General features: G+C 45.9%; 2 protein-coding genes across 2 annotated transcripts in view; one reads left to right on the top strand and one right to left on the bottom strand.

Annotated features, from left to right (window-relative positions):
- The window catches only part of LOC148143875 (uncharacterized), a 202,918-nt gene that overhangs the window by 36,501 nt on the left and 144,271 nt on the right, over window positions 1–22,146 (top strand). The gene's annotated exons all lie outside the window — the stretch shown is intronic.
- The window catches only part of LOC148143877 (uncharacterized), a 59,297-nt gene continuing 40,563 nt past the window's right edge, over window positions 3,413–22,146 (bottom strand). Inside the window, exons 3-4 of the mRNA XM_087975716.1 lie at window positions 19,583–19,597; window positions 3,413–3,898 (exon numbers count right to left, since the gene is read on the bottom strand). Coding sequence (XP_087831842.1) covers window positions 3,413–3,898; window positions 19,583–19,597 — 501 coding nt within the window. The remainder of the gene's footprint in view (window positions 3,899–19,582; window positions 19,598–22,146) is intronic.

The following is a 22,146-nucleotide window of genomic DNA, read 5'->3' as shown; positions in this document are numbered from 1 at the left end:
ATCCCTCTAACCTTTCCATTCACGTACCCATCCAAATGCTGTTTCAATGTTGTCACTGTATCTGCATCTACCACATCCTCAGCAAGTTAATTCCACGTGGAAATCACCCTCTTTCAAAATGTTGCCCCTCCGGTTCCTTTTAAATCTCTCTCCTCACATTAAAAAAAAAATGCCCCCTAGTTTTGAGCTCACCGACGCTAAGCAAGAGCCCTTTGTTATTCACCTTACCTCCAATCCTCATGATTTTATCAATCTCAATGAGGTCACCCCCCCCCCAACTTCCTGTGCTCCAGTGAATAAAGTCCCAGCCTCTCCTTATAACCTCAAACCCTCCAGTCCTTACAACATCCTGGTAAATCTTTATTAAACCCTCTCTAATAGTATTCTTCCTACTACAGGGCCAACAGAACTGTACTGAGTACTCTAAAAGTGTTACATATTAATGAACCAAAGCCCACACCCATTCTAAGAGATGAAGACTATCTAAGTTTGTTCAATATATTCTATCAGTTGCATGACACTGATGTTTTGATATAAGTTCTGTGTCTTATGATGCTGTTCCATGAGGCTTATGTGTTGATGAAGCAAGATGGAACAGATGAGGCGATGGAGAATTACAAATCACGTAGGAAGGATTTAAAGAGAGAGTTAAGAAGAGCAAAGAGAGGACAGGAGCAGCCTTTAGCAAATAGAATACAGGAAATCGCTCAAGCTTTCTATAGATATGTGAGGAATAATAGGATGATTAGGGTAGGAATAGGGCCAGTCAAAGCCAGAAGTGAGAAGTTGAGCATGGATCCTGTATCGGTGTTCACTCAGGAAAAGAATGAGGTACGAGATATTAGACTCGAAAGGATCGAGGTTAGTTACACACAGGTGTTATCAATTTGAGAAGGAGTGAAAGTAGACAAGTCCCCTGGGCTGGATGGGATTTATCCGAGGATTCTCTGGGAAGCTAGGGAGGAGATAGCAGAGCCTTTGGCTTTGATATTTGAGTCGGTTATTGTCTATGGGTTTAGTACCCGAGGACTGGAGGATTGCAAATATTGTGCCCTTGTTCAAGTAGGGCAGCAGAGATGACCCAGGTAATTATAGACCAGTGAGCCTTACATCTATTGTAGAAAAGATTTTGGAAAGGATTATAAGAGAAGATTTAAAATCATCTAGTAAGCAACAATTTGATTTCAGATAGTCAACATGGTTTCGTGGAGGGCAGGTCGCGTCTCACAAATCTGATTGAGTTCTTTGAGGAGGTGACCAAGCATGTAGATGAGGGTCGGGCAGTTGATGTGGTATACTTGGACTTCAGTAAAGCCTTTGATAAGGTTCCACATGGTAGGCTGATGGAGAAAATGCAGAGGCATTGAATTGAGGGTGATTTAGCAGTTTGGATTAGAAACTGGAAGAAGGCAGCGAGTGGTGGTTGATGGAAAATATTAAGTCTGGAATCCAATTACTAGTTTCGGGACCACTGCTGTTTGTCATTTTTATAACTGACTTAGACACAGGCATAGGTGGATGGATTAGTAAATTTGCAGACGACACTAAAGTCGGTGGAGTACTGGACAGTTTGGAAGAATGTTACAGGTTGCAGGGGGAAATTTGGATAAACTGCAGAATTGGGCCGAGGTGTGGCAAATGGAGTTCAATGCAGCTAAATGTGAGGTGATGCACTTTGGGAAGAATAACAGGATGGCAGAGTACTTGGTCAATGTAAAGATTCTTGGTAGTGTGGATGAGCAGAGGGATCTTGGAGTCCATGTGCGTAAATCCCTGAAAGTTGCCACCCAGGTGGATAGTGCTGTTAAGAAGGCATACGGTGTGTTAGGTTTCATTGGTAGAGGGATCGAGTTCCGGAACCGCAATATCATGCTACAACAATACAAAACGCTGGTGCAGCCACACTTGGAATATTGTGTACAGTTCTGGTCACCCAATTACAGAAAGGATGTGGAAGCATTGGAAAAGCAGAGGAGATTTACCAGGATGTTGCCTGGTCTGGAGGGAAGGTCTTATGAGGAAAGGCTGAGAGACTTGGGCCTTTTCTCATTGGAAAGACGGCGGCTAAGGGGGAATTTGATAGAGACATACAAGATGATCAGAGGATTAGATAGGGTAGACAGAGAAAGACGTTTTCTTAGGATGATCACGTCAGCGTGTACGAGGGGGCATAACTACAAATTGAGGGGGGATAGCTTTAAGACAGATGTCAGAGACAAGTTCTTTACACAGAGTGGTAAGGGAGCGGAATGCCCTACCTGCTAAGGTAGTCAACTCAGCCACATTAGGGAGATTTAAACAATCCTTACATAAGTGCATGGATAATTTTGGGATAGTACAGGGGGACGAGAATAGTTCACAGGTCGACGCAACATCGAGGGCTGAAGGGCCTGTTCTGCGCTGGATTGTTCTATGTTCTTTGTTCTAAACTTAGTGCAGGAGGCTGAAAGAAATGAGCAGCTTTAAAACAAAAACTTCTTGGAGCTCAAAGCTTTCAATGAGAGTCTGAGCCCGGTGGTAAGTTCAGGTAATCTTTATTGCAACCCAACTTTGTTACAGCTTCAGATCCCCCCAGCAAAAAGACAGAGAAAAAAGTAGTTGCTTTTTGAACAGCTCAAGGTCAAAGTGCACACACCACACCTCCCCTTGTCCCACCCCCCCTCACTGTCTTTACTATTGGCCAGCAGCAAGTTGTCCCTTTGTAATTGGATCCTTGGTTCAGCCGTAACCTGGAGGAAGTATTGCCTCACTCAGCAATTTCAACCCATACCCTGTCTCCAAGTAAGTTTCTCCCCGCTCCTTTGCCAGGAAGGGGCAGTGTAGAGTCAACCAGACTGCTGTGGGTCTGGAGTCACGTGTAGGGCAGATCGGGTAAAGGATGCAGCTGGAACGACTGAGTGAATCCTTTCCCACAATGGCGGTTCCCTTCCCTAACAAGGGAGAGAGTGAATCAGATGGGGGCTTTCTCCCCCGCACCACCCCCTCCCTGAAACACTCTCATCGTTAGATTCCCAACTCCACATTTCTGACCGAATACCAATTCTGCCATCTGTCATGGGGGGATTCGAACCCGGGAGTCCCCGGAACTGGGTTGATGGTCCAATCGATAATGGCACTCAGCTGTCACTCCTTCAATCCCCCTGCGATGGCACGTGAACTCGCTGGTGGCTCCGCAGGTGGGAGGAGCGGGTGAAGCCCTTGCCGCACTGAGAGCAGATGAACGGCCTCTCTCCTGTATGGATCCGCTGGTGGGTCAGCAGGTTGGAGGAATCGCTAAAGGCCTTCCCGCACTCGGGGCAGCTGAAGGGCCTCTCCCCCGTGTGGACCCGCTGGTGGATCAGCAGGGTGGAGGAATAACTGAAGGCCTTCCCACACTCAGGGCAGCTGAAGGGCCTCTCCCTGTGTGGACCCGCTAGTGCCTCATCAAGGAGGAGACGTGGGTAAAGGCCTTCCCGCACTCGGGGCAGCTGAAGGGCCTCTCCCCCGTGTGGACCCGCTGGTGGATCAGCAGGGTGGAGGAATAACTGAAGGCCTTCCCACACTCAGGGCAGCTAAAGGGCCTCTCCCCCGTGTGGACACGCCGGTGGCTCCGCAGGGTGGAGGAATAACTGAAGGCCTTCCCACACTCAAGGCAGCTGAAGGGCCTCTCCCCTGTGTGGACCCGCTGGTGGGTCAGCAGGTGGGAGGATGTGCTGAAGGCCTTCCCGCACTCTGGGCAGCTGAAGGGCCTCGCCCCCGTATGGTCCCGCTGGTGGGCCAGCAGGTGAGAGGAATGTCTGAAGGCCTTCCCGCAGTCGGTGCAAGGGAATGGCCTCTCCCCGGTGTGACTGCGCCGATGAGTCTCCAGGGCAGACGGGACACGGAAGCCTTTCCCACAGTGGCCACACTTCCACGGTTTCTCCACGGGATGGGATTCCTCAGGTTTCTCCATGGCCACAGCTTCAGCTGCACACAAACACGTGTAGAACTCATCCCTGCCGTGAATTCCCCTTTCAGGCTCCACAAATAGTGCGCTGCAACAGTGGGGTCTCTCGTCCAGTCCCACTGATGCTGAAAACGTCCTCAAACAGGAACCAAAAAGCGTTGATCCCTCTCACAGAAATCACAGTCAAAAATAGTTGCTGTTCCGATGGATTGAATGACTGTCAGAGATTGACATCAAAGTAAGGACTGCAGACACTGGAGAGTCAGTTGAAAAGCACAGCAGGTCAGGCAGCATCTGGGGAGCAGGAGAGTCAATGTTTCGGGCGTAAGCCCTTCATTCATTGATTTTGAAACTTCAGTCTTCAGATTTTCAAATACTGTGCAAAAAGGGATTACAAAAGGGATCATCAGTGCAGGGTAGAAATTCAGAAAAACCAATTCTACTTTCTGTGGAATATTCTTTTGTTGTTCCACAAAATTGAAAGCACCATCCCACTCTCTCTCCCCCTCTGTTCTCACTCCACTCTAACTAATTCCCCTGAAGGTGCTGATTCAGGATCTTACAGGGGCAGAAAAAGCAAAAACATCAAGACTGACATCTGTCTGAATTTTGGATAACTCCACCCGAAAGTTAATATCTTTCACTACGCTGGGATCCTGCTGAGAGTGAGCAGGTCTGATTTTGGGAAGCAAAAACAAAAGTGTCAATTCAGGGTGAACCTGCAATGCAGCTTCTTGAGGAAGGACCAGACACGAAATGGTTAATGACCCCGGGAAGGTGGGAGCAAAATGAGACATCAAGGTATCAACACTGGCACACTTCAGTCAAACTCTTCTCCTGCTTCCAGTCAGGAGAAAGTGAGGACTGCAGATGCTGGAGATCAGAGCTGAAAATGTGTTGCTGGAAAAACGCAGAAGGGCTCATGCCCGAAATGTCGATTCTCCTGCTCCTTGGATTCTGCCTGACCTGCTGCACTTTTCCAACAACACATTTACAGCTGCTTCCAGTCAGGGCAAAACATGCTCTGAAAGTCCAGCCTTCACAACCACACTTCTGCGTTCACTGAAGACAATTAAAGTCACACAGCACAGAAACAGACCCATGGCCCAATCTGTCCGAGTTGGCTATCTGGTCAGCAAGGACGAGTTGGACCGAAGGGTCTGTTTCTGTGCTGTACATCTCTATGACTCCAGTTTACCATCACTGGGCCCTGACCCATCTGAACCCTTCATATTCAGATGCCTGTCCAGGAGCCTTTTAACTTGTCATCGTACCAGCACCCACCACTTTCTCTGGCAGCTCACGCCATCGCTCAAGTGACTCCACGTTGAAAGCGCCAGGTCTGGTGCACCAGATGACATCAGGATAATCTTAGATCATTCCAGATCGCATCGATACTCAAGTCAGTGGCTTTCCCGATCAGGATGTTGTACGTGGTCAAACAGGTCAGTGGGTAGGTGATCCCCCACCTCTTAGTTCAAGTATCTCTACGAGAACTCCCTTGCTGGAGGTCCCTTGGAGACACTTCAACTGGACTTCATTGAGTTGGAGAAATGAGTTGAGTTGCTATAAATGTGTTTTGCTTATTATTGATGTCTTTTGTAAGTGGATTGAAGCCGACCCTCCTCCTAACACTACTGCTGAGACTGTGGTGAAGATTTTGTTTAAGGAAATAATTCCCCGCTTCAGTATACCTGTGTACATTAGCTCGGACAATGGACCACACTTTGTAGGTAATATTAACGGAGAACTCTGTTCCTAGCTTTGTATTTGTCGGCATCTGCATGGTGCTTATCATCCTCAGGCAGCTGGCATTGTTGAATGTTTTAACCAGACTCAAAACTAAACTTGCCAAATTAATAGCAGAGTCTGGCCTCTCCTGGTTATGCTAATCCCTGTGGTCTTATTCCAGATGCGATCCATGTCTGCGGGCAAGATGCTACTGTCTCCAGCTGAGAGTCTCTCTGGTCACCCCCTCCGTACCCCTTGGAATGATTCAGCTCCCTTCTCAGTCCACGTCCACATGACCGAAGCAATCATTGGTTATGTTCTTGCTCGAACTAGTGTTACGTGTGCCTTTCACTCCCAAGACCGTGCGGCCTACAGCGATGTTCCCTCCCTTTCAGCCTCGTCACGGGTAGAGCCTGGTTCGTTGGTGCTCGTCAAGAACTGGACTGGCAAAGGTCTCCAACCTCGTTGGAATGGCCCCTTCCAGGTTTTACTTCCCACCCCTACAGTGGTCCCAGTCACTGGGCGCTCAGCTTGGGTCGAACTGCACCATTGTAAATTGATTGACCGCACCAATCAAAAGGGGGGGGGAACGAGGAGGAGAGAATCCTGGAATCCCAACAAAAGGAGTGGACCCTGTCCATTTGGGTTTTTGAATTTTGCTGTTGTTCTAATGTTAATCTTATTACAGATACTTGAACTAAGAGGAGGGACATGTGGGGAATGCTTATCTCCTCACCTTTCTGATCACGTACAGCATCCTGATGGGGAAAGCCACTAAGTATGGATGCGACCAGGAATGATCAGAGATTATCCACCACCCATGCTGAGGAGATGTCATCCAGTGCACCGGACCAGACGCCGTTGACGTGAGGAACATGATGAAGGTTGATTATTGCAATGGACTCTTACATCAGAAAGACCAGATGGTCCATCTGGACAGTAGAAATCAGTGGGAGTTATGTCTTTTTGATTTTACCTGCAGACGAAAGCCTAGTGAGGATAAAAGTGATCAACCCCATTATTATGGTAAATATTTTAAGGGCGCCCAGAAACACCATCCCTTTTTGCAGGATGGGCCGACTCGAGAAAAGGGAAACCTGATAGGGGAAACTCCTCAATCCACAAACAACTTATTTATACAGGCCCACAGAACACTCTTCACCCCAGAGGCAATAGTATGTTACTCCTCTCTATCGGGAGATGACTTACTTGCCCCGTCCCCAGTCCCCGATTCCATTCTATTCATCAGACTCCCTACTGCCGACCCTCCGCAGAGAAATACAGTATCACTTTCCAACACCATATGAGCCTCCTGCTACCAGTTTGCTGACATCTTTTCACTCTACTGCATGGTCGTATGAGAATTGCTTTAATGGAACCGGCTAAGGGTGTGCAATTGTTCATGTTCCACATAACATCACCTGCCTACTTGAGACCTGTCACGCCCACTCATGTAAGACAAAAGGAGCCTTATACCTCCTGCCCATGTACAAAGATGGCTTGCGTTCCACCGGCTGGGGAACAACAGGCCTTATGCGTCCTAAGTAACTATCCCCATCTCTATGTACACTCCCGGAACGGAACTATTCCCTTGCGCATTTATAGGTCTTTTCTCATTTCAGAATGTGATACTGTCACCAAGACCATGTGCAATAGAGTTAAGGGTGAGCCTAATGGGAACAGAATTCTGAGGACCATTGTCTACCAGATGTACAGCACAGAAATAGTCCCTTCGGTCCAACTCATCCATGCCGATCAGATATCCTAAATCACTAGTCCCATTTGACAGCACTTGGCCCATATCCCTCTAAACCCTTTCTATTCATATACCCAGTGAGATGCCTTTTAAATGCTGTAATTGTACCAGCCTCCACCACTTCCTCTGGCAGCTCATTCCTTACATGCGCCACCCTCTGAATATAAGAGTAGCCCCTTAGGGCCCTTTTAAATCTCCCCCCAACCCTTAACCTATTACCCTCTAGTTCTACTCCTTTCCAGGGAAACACCTTGTCTATTCATCTTATCCATGCCCCTCATGATTTTATAGAAATCTGTAGGGTCATCCCTCAGCCTCTGGTACTCAAGGGAAAACAGCCCCATCCTGATCAGCTCAAACCCTGACAACATCCTTGCCAATCTTTTCTGAACCCTTTCAAGTTTCACAACATCCATGACTCTATGACATCCTTCCTACAGCAGAGAGACCAGTACTGCACACAATATTCCAAATGTGGCCTAACCAATGTCCTGTACAGCTGCAACATAATCTCCCAAATCCTGTACTCAGACGATTGGGAAAGTTTTCAAAGCCCACAAAAGACAACCGGGAAAACATTGAGGTATGAACACCGGGCAGGTGGGGGGAAAGAAAGCCAAAAAAGTGCTGGAGCCAAGGCAGAGGAAGAACAGAGGATGCACAGCCGGCTTGAAGCTGCATGTGCTGTACTTATACCTGTTGCATTTACTTGTGGAAATCGGGCGCATTTTGAAAAGGAAAACAGAAAAGATATCTACTCCTCCCAATCTCTGTCCTCCTCACCTGGTAATTAAGTCCCATACCTGAGTTGACAGGGTCTGCTCCCTCCCTGGATTCACTCCCGTTGCTACAAGTGAACAGATTTTCCCGCCCCAGGATTAGCCCAGACGGAGGGATTTTCATTCATTCAGTGTCACTTCCGCGTTGTGACGTCACGAAAGGAGAGCGGATGGGCGGGGCCAAGTCGGGCGCACGCACTGCGCCTGCGCTGTCCTGCAACGTTTGCAAATATCCCTTCGCTTCAGAGAATCCCCACAGTGTGGGAGCAGGCCACTCGGCCCAACGAGTCCACACCGACCCTCTGAAGGGGAACCCACCCAGACCCATTCCCCTACCGCTCTACATTACCCTGACAAATACACCTAACCTGCACATCCCTGGGCACTATGGCCAATCCCAATCAAGGCCAGTGAGCAATGTAGTGATGTGGGAAATGAACATCACAGAATGATGGAGACAAGGAGAGTAAATGTACCAGCAATTAAAACTGGATTGCAAAGATCATAAAAATGTAAACCGAAAACAGTGTGTCTGCATGTGTGCTGCACTGTTACAAAAGTGAATGAATTGACTGCACACATTGAAGAGAATAATTATGATCTGAGACTCCCTACAGAGACATGGCTTCAGGACGACAAGGATTGGATCTTGAATATCGAGGGGGTAGTCAAACGGGAAGCTAGGTGAAGGTAGAGGGTTGGCATTGCTAATGAAAACACTGATCACAGTAATCAGGTGTCAGGTCGGATTTCAGGTCCTGGTTTCTCTGTCCTCTGTTGATCTCCCTGTTCCCACAGAGTAAGATGTTGGTCTGTTCTCAGCTCTGCTGAAGTTTTGATTCTCCAACACCCCACCCCCCACCCCTTTACACCTTCCAGAACAATACAACATTCAGTCAATCGAAACCCAATCCACTATCTCCCAGCCTGACAACCGACCAGACACAGAGTGTAGTCGTACCAGGGAATCAGACAAGAAAAGTGAAACAAAAAAATAGAAATAAATAGGTGCTCATGCTTAATGTTTGTCAATAGGAATTAAACCAGAAATAGGGGTCTCCCAGGATTCTGATAGTGCCCTACTTGAGGAATTCTCTTTGCTTTATATCTAACTATTAGTACCCAGCTATGACTTACAACAATAGTTATGCCAACAGAAATAAAGCATCTGTTACCAAATAGACAGAGATACACAGCACGGAAATAAACTTTTTAGCTGTAAGCACACACAAGTCCATGGGGGTGAATTTGCATTTGCAGAATTATATTTTCAAATAAATTCTATTTTGCTCAAAAATACACAATCTGCAAGCTGTCAGAACATGTTGTATTTTATAAATTCCTACTTTAGAAACAGAACTAGTCAGATTCAAGGTGGGGATAGACAGACTCTGACTTTTAACGCAATGTCTGAGCTGAGATTGGATTCAATTCCCTACAGTACGGAAACAGGCCCAACAGGTCCACACCAACCCTCCAAAGAGTAACCCACCAGGCCCCATTCCCCATATTTACCCCTGACCAGTGCATGTAACACACTGGGCAATTTAAGCATGGCCAATTCACCTAACCTGCATACTTTTGGATTGTGGGAGGAAACCGGAGCACCTGGAGAAATCTCATGCAGACACGGGGAGTATGTGCAAACTCCACACAGTCTGTGGCCAGTGGCTGGAATTGAACCTGGGTCCCAAGCGCTGTGAGGCAGAATTAAGAACCTCTGAGCCACCATGCCACCCAGATGTTGTTACCTTTTGTGATAAAACCTTATGTTATCGAGATTTACATATGAATGATAGTTGCAACCCACTGTACAAGATGAGAGGTGTAACAATCCAGGTTTGTTTAATATATCATTTCAGTGGCAGGACACTTTAATCTTCTTCCATAAATTCTGTGCCTTATGATCTTGTGCTCCACAACCACCTGATGATGGAGCAGTGCTCCGAAAGCTAGTACTTCTTGGTGTTGTGTGATGTTTAACTTTGTCCAGGTTCGGGTGGATTGACCATGCTAAATTACCCAGTGTTCAGTGTTGTGCGGATTCGGTCGGATTGGCTGTGCTAAATTACCCATGGTGTCCAGGTAGGGTGCAGGTTAGAGTGGATTCGCTATGTTAAACTACCCATAGTGCCCAGTGATGGGTTAGCTGTGGGAAATAGTTTCACAGTAATAAAAGTAGGAGGAGAAAGTGAGGTCTGCAGATGCCGGAGATCAGAGCCGAAAATGTGTTGCTGGAACAGCGCAGCATCCAGGGATCAGGAGAATCGACGTTTTGGGCATAAGCCCTTCTTCAGGAATAAAAGCAGGAGTCAGCCATTTTGCCCATCTAGCCTGCCCCGTTCTTCATTGCGATCATGGCCGATCTATCCATCGTCTCAGCTCCTCCTAGCAGCATTGCCCCAACTACCCTTAATTCCCCAACCATGCAAAAACCCATTTTGAATATACTTAATGAAGAGAATTCCATAGATTCACTACACTCCAGGAAAAGCAGTAGTCCTCACTTTCTCCTCCTCATCTCTGTCCTAAATCTACTCCCCCTAGTCTTGAGGTCTGGTCTCACCCACCAGCAGAAGTGACTGGATAGGGTTCGGCTTCATCCCCACAGTGCAATGAATTCCCATTTTTCGCCAAAATCGCAGATGTACTCCCTTTACTCAGTCGCTGTCTCACAAATGCAAGATTTCATTGGAACTTCTTCTGCTCCCAGGAAGGACAAAACATCTTTGAAAGCTGCTCTGAAAGCCCAGTCTTCACAACCACACTTCTGCTTTCTCCAAAGACGATTAGTGTCATACAGCACTGAAACAAACCCTTTGGTCCAATTCATCTGATCAGATATCCAAAACTAATCTCGTCTCATTTGTCTGCATGTGGCCCATATCCCTCTGAACCCTTCCTATTCATATCCCCATCCAGATGCTTTTCAAATGTTGTAATTTTACCAGCCGCCACCACTCCCTCTGGCAGCTCGTTCCATACATGCACCACTCTCTGCGTGAAGTTGCCCCTCAGGTCCCTTTGAAATCATTCCCCTCTCACCTCAAACAGGGTAGGACTCCCTTACCCTGGGCAAAAGACCTTGGGTATTCACCATATCCATGCCTCTTACAAACATCTATAAGGTCACCCTTCAGACTCTGATCCTTCAGGTGAGGATCTAAAATTTGAATTTAGGTTATTGTCACATGCAACAAGTATATGTAGATTTTTACTAACCACAAAATGGCTTTTCAATTTAAAATAATAGAACAAAATGGCCGAGAATAATGATTGAACTCTGTGAACTTGTCCTGCTGTTTTGCAGAATTAAGCTAAAATCCAAAGATAAGAGGACAATGGAGTTTGTTTAAAATGAACACTGACACATTAATTGACCAATTGAACTAACCTTGAGCTGCTACCATGGCATGATGATTTACGTAATTAAGACTCCTTTCCCAGGAAATATCATTGGATTAACCTGCTGTGAATCATGTCACCTTATTATATTTGATTGGTATTTTCTTGAAATTAAGGCTGTACTGTCTCTTAAAAAAACTTAAATAAATAATGTGTAATTTTCAAATGTAATTGCACAACTTCACCATGGAACACAGAAGCTTTAACCGCTGTGTTGCTGGACAGAATTGTGTCAAGTTGCCTTATTAAACTGATAACCTTGCTTTGTACAGACTGCATTCCATTGATTCTTTAGACCAATCGCGAACCAAAAGGCCCCTTAAGAGGGGTTTAGATCTTCACTCTGGATAAGTTAGTCTGGCCAATTAACCCTAACCTGCACATTCCTGGGCACTACAGGTAATTTAGCATGACCAATCCGTTCCTGGACACGATGTATAATTTAGCACAGCCAATTCACACAAACCTGCACCTCCCTGGTCACAGTGAGCACTTTAGCATGGTCAATCCACCCTAACCTGTCCAAAGTTAAAAAAAATCTCACACACCCAGGTTACCGTCCAAAAGGTTTATTTGGAAGGACCAGCATTTGGAGTGCTACTCCTTCATCAGGTGGTTGTGGAGAATAACATCATAAGGCACAGAATTTATAGAAAAACATTAGTGTCCTGCCACTGAAATGATATATTGAACAAACTTGGATCGTTAAGCCTTTCAGCTTTCAGAGTGGTCTGCAGGTATCATTAATATGTAAATCCCAGAACTTCCTGAAAGACACTTTATTGAAATAACTTAAGGTTTTATAACAAAAGATATCATCTCAGCTCAGACCATGCATTAAAGGTGTGAGATCAGAGTCTGTCTGTATCCCAATCTGGAATCAGACTGGTTCTATTTCCAAAGCAGGAATTTATAAAATATTACCTGGATTGACTGCCTGCATGAACTGCCGAGTCTCACCCACGAGCTGAAATAACTGGATAGGGTTGAGCTTCATCCCACAGTGCAAAGAATTCCCATTTTCCACCAAAATCCCAGATGTACTCCCTTACTCAGTTGCTCTCTCGCAAATGCAAGACTTCATTGTATTCTTCTGCTCCCAGTAAGGGCAAAACACTGGGCGCCTTCTAGCAGAGCGCTTTAGGGAACATCTCCGGGACACCCACACCAATCAACCACACCTCCCCGTGGCCCAACATTTCAACTCTTCCTCCCACTCTGCTGAGGACATGGAGGTCCTGGGCCTCCTTCACCGCCGCTCCCTCACCGCCAGACGCCTGGAGGAAGAACGCCTCATCTTCCGCCTCGGAACACTTCAACCCCAGGGCATCAATGTGGACTTCAACAGCTTCCAAATTTCCCCTTCCCCCACCTCATCCTAGTTTCAAACTTCCAGTCCCCTTGACTTGTCCGGACATGTCCGACCTGCCTAGCTCCTTTTCCACCTATCCACTCCACCCTCTCCTCCCTGACCTATCACCTTCATCCCCTCCCCCACTCACCTATTGTACTCTATGCTACTCTCTCCCCACCCCCACCCTCCTCTAGCTTATCTCTCCACGCTTCAGGCTCTCTGCCTTTATTCCTGATGAAGGGCTTTTGCCCGAAACGTCGATTTGGCTGAAGCTCCTCGATGCTGCCTGAACTGCTGTGCTCTTCCAGCACCATTGATCCAGGAAAAGGAGATAGGCAGGTCGGACAAGTCCGGACAAGTCATGGGGACAGTGCTGAGCTGGAAGTTTGAAACTAGGATGAGATTTATCAGCTCAGTCGCAGTGCGGAGAGGCAGTTCTTCAAAACATCATTACAACATTATTTCCCAATGACAAAAACAGATTCACGCTGCCTGAACTTATACAAGTGCCCTGTCATCACATCTTTAATCATAGCTTTGAACATTTTCCCTATGGCATATGTTAAGGTAAATGGTGTGCAGTTTCCTGTTCTGGGTCTGCCTTTTTGAAGAAAGGTGTTTTCCAATCTAAAGAAACCTCCCCTGAAACTAATGACATTTGGAAAATTAAAACCAGTGCATTAACTATTTCACTAGCTAGTTTTTCTTTAAGGGTCTAGAATGAAATACTTTGGCCAACTGGGACTTGTGAACTCGTAGTTCCAACAGTTTACTCAGTACGACTTCCCTGGTAATTGTAATTGTCTTCAGTTCCTCCTTCCCTTTCAATTCCTGATTTCCAGCTAGTTCTGGGCTGTTACTTGTGTCCTCTCCAGTGAAGACAGATTCAAGCTCTTTTCAATTCATCTACCATCTCTTTATCCTCTGTTATTGAATCCCCAGACTCATTTTCTACAGAACCAACACTTTCTTAACTTTTTTTAAGAAAAGCTGATGAAACTTTCCTTCCTGTTTTTATATTTTTGGCTAACTTTCTAACTCTAATTGCTGTGCTCCTGCCTCCATTAATTCTGATGTTTACCCCAGCTCTTAACTCTCACATCAATCTGACTGCATATTCTATGGAACTGACCTTGGTTAAGTGTTGCAAAACACACAAAGGCAAATTTTTCATCTCCAGAAAGTCTTAGTACTGAACACGATAACATTCACTTTGAAATATTGTTGATTCAACCTTCACAAGCACACCCTCCAGATTCAAAATCCCACAATGACACCCAGTTCTGTTATGACCTTTAATTTGAAGAGAAATTTGAATATCCAGTGATTAACTGGAAGAACTGTTCATGAGGTTTTCACATTTTTAAACAAAAACAAATCAACTGGATTAATTTAGCAGAATAGCATGTATGGCTTTAAATTGTAAATCTAGTTTTCTTTTGAGTGACGGAGCAGGTCGACACCAGATGAGGATCTAATACCTGGATTTAGGCTGTTGTCAGGAGCTTTTATTAACCACAAAATAGCATCTCAATATAAAGTAATATAACAACATGGCTTCAGGCTACACATTAACACTATGTTTAAAATGGCTAAAAGCTGCATTTCTGCATTCCTGAGCTAACTGAATCACAGATTAAGCAAACAATGCCTTCTTCATAGTATGGATCTAATTAAGCTAGATAGGACATTACTGACCATCCTAGCTAACCTTGAAGCACAGGTATGAGGAGATAATGCGTGTGAAACAACATTATTTCCCAGGAAATATCATTGGGTTAACCTGTTGTCCATTATGTAATTTTATTGGATTTACTCTGTAATTAAGACTGTACTGTCTCTTAAGAAACATATGAAAATTAATATTTTATTCCAAGTTAATCACGCAGTTTCTCCAAGGAACACAGAATCTTTTAATATCTGTGTTGCTGGACAAATCTTTGCCCGGCCCTTACAAATTAAAGTGTGAAACCTTGCTGAAGCAAACCATAATCCTAGTGTTCTTTTGACCGATCTTGGAACTGAGAGACCCCTCGGGGGGTTGAGATCTTCAACTCTCACTGTGCTTTTGGTGTGACCCATGATTACAGAGACTTGTGGGAACATAGAGGATTTGTAACCCCCACGGGGCAGACGAATAGTAATGCTGTTTTGTCCAAGCAATCTGGCAGCTATCAAGATGTTCAGCTCATGCTGAGGCAATGGATACAGTCTCCAAAGGAATGAGCAGATGGATGCTGCTGCCAAGCAGGCAGCCTGACACCCCAAACTTCTGGTCCCATTGGGTCCCCAGCAAAACCCAGATAGAGACAATATGGGGACAGGTACGCCAGGCCTGGGTATGGGACTGAAATCACAGGGGAGGCCCCCTGCTGAGCAGCACAAACTATGGCCTCAAATAGGATTCTCCCTCAATTCTCAAACCGAAATGTGGGTGATCCCTGATGGACTACTTTGTGTTCCTTCTTTGCTGCTGCCTTTTTCAGTTGATTATGTGCATTATTGTACACACATGGGCAAGGAGGGAATGGTTAGTACTGTATTACAAACCTGGTGTCACCCAGATTTCCAGAAAGCAGATAGGAAAAGAGCTGGAGCATGTTTAATTTGTAAACAAACAGGATGCATGGTTTAAGAGGGATGCCCTGAGGTTGTTAACCACCTCCTTGCCTGGTCAGCCTTTTGACTTGTCTACAACTTGCTTTTAGAGTCATAGAGATGTACAGCATGGAAACAGACCCTTTGGTCCAACCCGTCCATGCCGACCAGATATCCCAATCCAATCAAGTCCCACCTGCCAGCACCTGGCCCATATCCTTCCTATTCATATACCCATCTAAATGCCTCTTAAATGTTGCAATTGTACCAGCCTCCACCACATTCTCTGGCAGCTCATTTCATACACGTACCACCCTCTGCATGAAAATGTTGCCCCTTAGGTATATTTTATATCTTTCCCCTCTCACCCTAAACCTATGCCCTCTAGTTCTGGACTCCCCGACCCCAGGGAAAAGACTTGGTCTATTTATACTATCCATGCCCCTCATAATTTTGTAAATCTCTATAAGGTCACCCTTCAGCCTCCGACGCTCCAGGGAAAACAGCCCCAGCCTGTTCAGCCTCTCCCTGTAACTCAAATCCTCCAACCCTGGCAACATCCTTGTAAATCTTTTCTGAACCCTTTCAAGTTTCACAACATCTTTCTGATAGGAAGGAGACCAGAATTGCATGCAATATTCCAAAAGTGGGCTAACCTGTACAGCCGCAACATGACCTCCCAACTTCTGTACTCAGTACTCTGACCAATAAAGGAAAGCATACCAAACACCTTCTTCACTATCCTATCTACCTACAACTCCACTTTCAAGGAGCTATGAACCTGCACTCCAAGGTCTCTTTGTTCAGCAACACTCCCTAGGACCTTACTATTAAGTAAAGAAGTCCTGTTAAGGTTTGCTTTCCCAAAATGCAGCACCTCACATTTATCTGAATTAAACTTCATTTGTCATTTATCAGCCCATCGGGTCCAGATCCTGTTGTAATCTGAGATAACCCTCTTCACTGTCCAGAACACCTCCGACTTTGGTGTCATCTGCAAACTTACTAACTGTACCTCTTATGCTCACATCCAAATCATTTATGTAAATGACAAAAAGTAGAGAGCCCAGTACCGATCCTTGTGGCACTCCACTGGTCACAGGCCTCCAGTCCGAAAAACAACCCTCCACCACCACCCTCTGTCTTCTACCTTTGAGCCCATTCTGTATCCAAATGGCTAGTTCTCCCTGTATTCTGTGAGATCTAACCTTGCTAATCAGTGTCCCATGGGGAACCTTGTTGAATGTCTTACTGAAGTCCATATAAATCACATCTACTGCTCTGCCCTCATCTATCCTCTCTGTTACTTCTTCAGAAAAACTCAATCAAGTTTGTGAGACATGATTTCCCACGCACAATGTCATTTGACGATCCCTAATCAGTCCTTGCCTTTCCAAATACATATACATCCTGTCCCTCAGGACTCCCTCCAACAACTTGCCCACCAATGACATCAGGCTTACTGGTCTATCACCCTTCTTAAACAGTAGAACCATGTTAGCCAAGCTCCAGTCTTCCGGCACCTCACCTGTGACTATTGATGATAATATCTCAGCAACAGGCCCAGCAATCACTTCTCTAGCTTCCCATGGAGCTCTAGGCTACACCTGATCAGGTCCTGGGGATTTATCCACCTTTATGTTTCAAGACATCCAATACTTCCTCCTCTGTATTTTAGGGTGTAGGTTAGGGTGGATTAGCCATGCGAAAAATGGAAAAAGGGGTTAGGTATGGGTGCGATGCTCTTCAGAGGGCCAGTGTGGAATAGATGGGCTGAATGGCCTGCTTCCACATTGTTGGGATTCTATGACTCCCACCACAAAGGAGCATTTGATCAGCATCTATCCTGTCAAGCCCCTTTCAGAATTCTACTGGTTTCAATAAGATCACTTCTGGTTCATAGAGGCAGACAACACAGAAATAGACCCTTCGGTCCAACTCGTCCAATTCCCAAAATAACTAGTCCCACTTACTTACATTTGGCCCATATCCCTCTAAACCTTTCTATTCATGTACCCATCTGAATTTCGCTTAAATATTGTAACTGTCCCCGCATCTACCACTTCCTCAGCAAGTTCATTCCATATGCAAACCACCCTGTACCAAAACGTTGTCCCTCAGGCTCCTTTTAAATCTCTCTCCCCTCTCATTTAAAACTATGCCTCCTAGTTTGAGCACCTCTACACCAAGGAAGAGCCCTTTGCTATTCACCTTACCTCCACTCCTCACGATTTTATAAATCTCAATGACATCACCACTCAACCTCTTGCACTTCAGTGAAAAGTGTCCCAATCTCTCCTTATAACTCAAACCCTCCAGTCCTGGCAATGTCTTGGTAAATCTTTACCAAACCCTCTCTAATAGTATTCTTCCTATTACAGGGCCACCAGAACTGTACTTAGTACTCTAAAAGTGGCCTCACCAACATCCTGTACAACCTCAACATGATGTCCCAACCCCTATACTCAATGGGGTGAACAATGAAGGCAAGTGTGCTAAACACCTTCTTAACCACCCTGTCTCCCAGTGATGCAGCTATGCACCTGAATCCTCCCATGTCTCTGTTCTCCAACAAGGCTCAAGGCCCTACCATCACCTGTATAGGTCCATCCTTCCTTGTTTCAGCAAAATGCAACCCCTTGCTTTTATTCATACTTCTCTCATACATATACACATACATACACCCCCCAACACTCTCACAGGCTTATACTCTTTACCAAGCATGCACACAAACTCACATGCACACACACAAATAACTCCAAGAAGTGAATTTGAATTGGCAGAATTATTTGCAGATACATTCTACTTTGCTCAAAAAGTGCAGAAACTGCAGGCAGTCAATCCATGTAATATTTTATAAATTCCTACTTTGGAAATAGAACCAGTCTGATCTAAGATTGGGGTATGACAGACTCGAACGTCACACCTTTAATGCATTGTCTGAACTGTCAGCCTTTTTAAAAATAAAACCTTAAGTCATCTCAAGAACGTAACTTAAAAGATGTTCTGGGATTTACAGATTAATGAACCAAAACCTGCAATCCATTCTCAAAGATGGAAGACTTAACAGCAATCTAGGTTTGTTCAGTATATCCTATCAGTTGCATGACACTGAGTTTTTCCAAAAATTCTGTGTCTTTTGATCCTGCTCCACAGCTACCCGGTGAAGCAGCAGCGCTCCGAAAGCTAGAGCTTCCAAATAAACCTGCTGGACTATAACCTGGTGTTGTGTGATTTTTCACTTTACCCAGGCCAAGTCCACCACCGGCTCCTCCACATTGTTTCCACTGAACACAGCCCACACCTCCCGATGCTGCCAGTAAACTTTACAATGCCGATGAAATGATGCACTCTACAATCCTGAAAAATTCACAATTTCTAATGATACTGGCTCCTCATTCACTGCTCCATCTGATAGACAACATTGGAAGCTTAGTGCAGGAGGCTGAAAGAACTGATCAGCTTTAAAACAAAAACCTCTTGGAGATCAAAGCTTTCAATGAGAATCTGAGCCCGGCGGTAAGTTCAGGTAACCTTTATTGCGACCCAACTTTGTTACAGCTTCAGATCCCACCCTGCAAAAAGGCAGAGAAAAAGTAGCTGCGTTTTAAACAGCTCAAGGTCAAAGCACATACACTTCCCCCACCTCACATTCTTTACTAATGGTTAGCACCCAGTCGTCCCTTTGTAATTGGATCCTTGGTACAGCTGTAACCCGGAAGAAGTATTGCCTCACTCAGCAATTTCAATCCAAGGATGCAACTTGGCCATCACTGTTTCAATTCCCCGACAGGTGAACTTGCTGGTGCCTCCGCAGGGCGGAGGAGCAGGTGTAAGCCTTCCTGCACTGACAGCAGGTGAACGGCCTCTTCCTGGTGTGAACCTGCCGGTGGGTCAGCACGGTGGAGACCTGGGTAAAGCACTTCCCACACTCTGGGCAGCTGAAGGGCCCCTCACCTGTGTGAACCCATTGGTGGGTCAGCAGGGTGGAGGAATTGCTGAAGGCCTTCCCACACTCGGGGCAGGGGAATGACCTCTCCCCAGTGTGGCTGTGCCAATGAGAGTCCAGGGTAACAGGAACTTTTCCCGCAGTCACCACACTTCCATTGTTTCTCCAAAAGGTGCGATTCCTCTGTTTTCTCCATGGCTGAAGCTTCAGTTACACACAAACACGGATACAGCCCCTCCCTGCCGTCAATTCGTCTTTCCCAGCCGTATAACTGTCTCAGGCTCCACACTCAGTGCGCTGCAACAGTAGGGTGTCTCTTCCAGTCCCACTGATACTGAAAACGTACTCAAACAGGAACCAAAAAGCTTTGCTCCTTCTCACAGAATCATAGTTGAAAATTATTGCGGTCCCGATGGACTGAGTGACTGTCAGACATTGACGTCAAAGTGAGGACTGCAGACGCTGGACAGTCAGAGTCGAAATGTGTGGCGCTGGAAAAGCACAGCAGGTCAGGCAGCATCCGAGGAGCAGGAGAGTCAATGTTTTGGGCATAAGCCCTTCATCTGTTGATTTTGAATCTTTCGACTTCAGATCTTCAAATACTGTGCAAAAAGGGATTACAAAAATTATCACTATCGGACCAGGGTAGAAATTCTGAACAAGCAATTCTACTTTCTGTGGAATATTCTTGTCTTTTGTTATTCCACAAAATTGAAAGCACCATCCCACTCTCTCTCCCCCTCTGTTCTCACTCCGCTCTAACTAATTCCCCTGAAGGTGCTGATTCAGGATCTTACAGGGGCGGAAAAAGCAAAAACTTCAAGACTGACATCTCTCTGAATTTTGGATACCTCCACCTGAAAGTTAATATCTTTCACAACACTAGGATCCTGCTGAGAGTGAGCAGGTCTGATTTTGGGAAGCAAAAAAAGTGTCAATTCAGGGTGAACCTGCAATGCAGCTTCTTGAGGAAGAACCAGACACAAAATAGTTAATGACCCCAGGAAGGTGGGAGCAAAATGAGACATCAAGGCATTAACACCGACACACTTCAGTCAAACTCTTCTGCTCCCAGTCAGGGCAAAGCATGCTCTGAAAGTCCAGCCTTCACAACCACACTTCTGCTTTCACTGAAGACAATTAGAGTCACACAGCACGGAAACAGACCCTTTGGCCCAACCTGCCCAGATTTCCTAAATTAATCTAGTCACGTTTGCCATCACTTGGCCCCTATATGGGCCGGGTGCTGGCAGCTGGGACTAAATTGGGTTGGCTATCTTGTCAGCAAGGACGGGTTGGACCGAAGGGTCTGTTTCTGTGCTGTACATCTCTATGACTCCAGTCACATTTGCTATCACTTGGCCCTGACCCATCTGAACCCTTCATATTCATATGCCCATCCAGGAGCCTTTTAACTTGTCATCGTATCAGCACCCACCACTTCCTCTGGCAGCTCACGCCATCGCTCAAGCGACTCCATGTTGAAAGCGTCTGATCTGGTGCACCAAATGACACCAGGATAATCTCAGATCATTCCAGATCGCATCGATACTCAGTCAGTGGCTTTCCCGATCAGGATGTTGTACGTGATCAAACAGGTCAGTGGGTAGGCGATCCCCCACATCTTAGTTCAAGTATCTCTACGAGAACTCCCTTGTTGGAGGGTCCCTTGGAGACACTTCAACTGGACTTCATTGAGTTGTAGAAATGAGTTGAGTTGCTATAAATGTGCTTTGCTTATTGCTGATGTCTTTTGTAAGTGGATTGAAGCCTAACCTCCTCCTAACGCTACTGCTGAGACAGTGGCGAAGATTTTGTTTAAGGAAATAATTCCCTGCTTCAGTATACCTGCGTGCATTGGCTCGGACAATGGACCACATTTTGTAGGTAATATTAACGGAGAACTCTGTTCCCAGCTTTGTATTTGTCGGCAACTGCATGGTGCTTATCATCCTCAGGCGGCCGGCATTGTTGAATGTTTTAACCAGATGCAAGACTAAACTTGCCAAATTAATGACAGAGTGTGGCCTCTCCTGGCTATGCTAATCCCTGTGGCCTTATTCCAGATGCGATCCATGTCTGTGGGCAAGACACGACTGTCTCCAGCTGAGAGTTTCTCTGGTCACTGCCTCCGTACCCCTTGGAACGATTCGGCTCCCTTCTGAGTCCACTTCCACCACATGACCAAAGCAATCATTGGTTATGTTCTTGCTCTAACCAATGTTATGCGTGCCTTTCACTCCCAGGAGCGTGCGGCCTACAGCAATGTTCCCTCCCTTTCAGCCTCGTCACGGGTAGAGCCTGGTTCGTTGGTGCTCGTCAAGAACTGGACTGGCAAAGGTCTCCAACCTCGTTGGGATGGCCCCTTCCAGGTTTTACTTCCCACCCCTACAGTAGTCCCAGTCGCTGGGCGCTCAGCTTGGGTGCAACTGCACCATTGTAAATTGATTGACCGCACCAATCAAAAGGGGGGAAGAGGAGGAGAGAATCCTGGATCTCAACAAAAGGAGTGGACCCTGTCCAGTTGGGTTTTGAATTTTGCTGTTGTTCTAATGTTAATCTTATTACAGATACTTGAACTAAGAGGAGGGACATTTGGGGATCGCTTATCTCCTCACCTTTCTGATCACGTACAACATCCTGATGGGG

The sequence above is a fragment of the Chiloscyllium plagiosum genome, unplaced genomic scaffold (genome assembly GCF_037043375.1).
Source record: "Chiloscyllium plagiosum isolate Xiang-an unplaced genomic scaffold, Cpla_swu_hap1 HiC_scaffold_27, whole genome shotgun sequence".
Lineage (NCBI taxonomy): Eukaryota > Metazoa > Chordata > Chondrichthyes > Orectolobiformes > Hemiscylliidae > Chiloscyllium > Chiloscyllium plagiosum.
The sequence above is the reverse complement of the archived record's forward strand: the minus strand, read 5'-3'. Positions and strand labels throughout refer to the sequence as shown.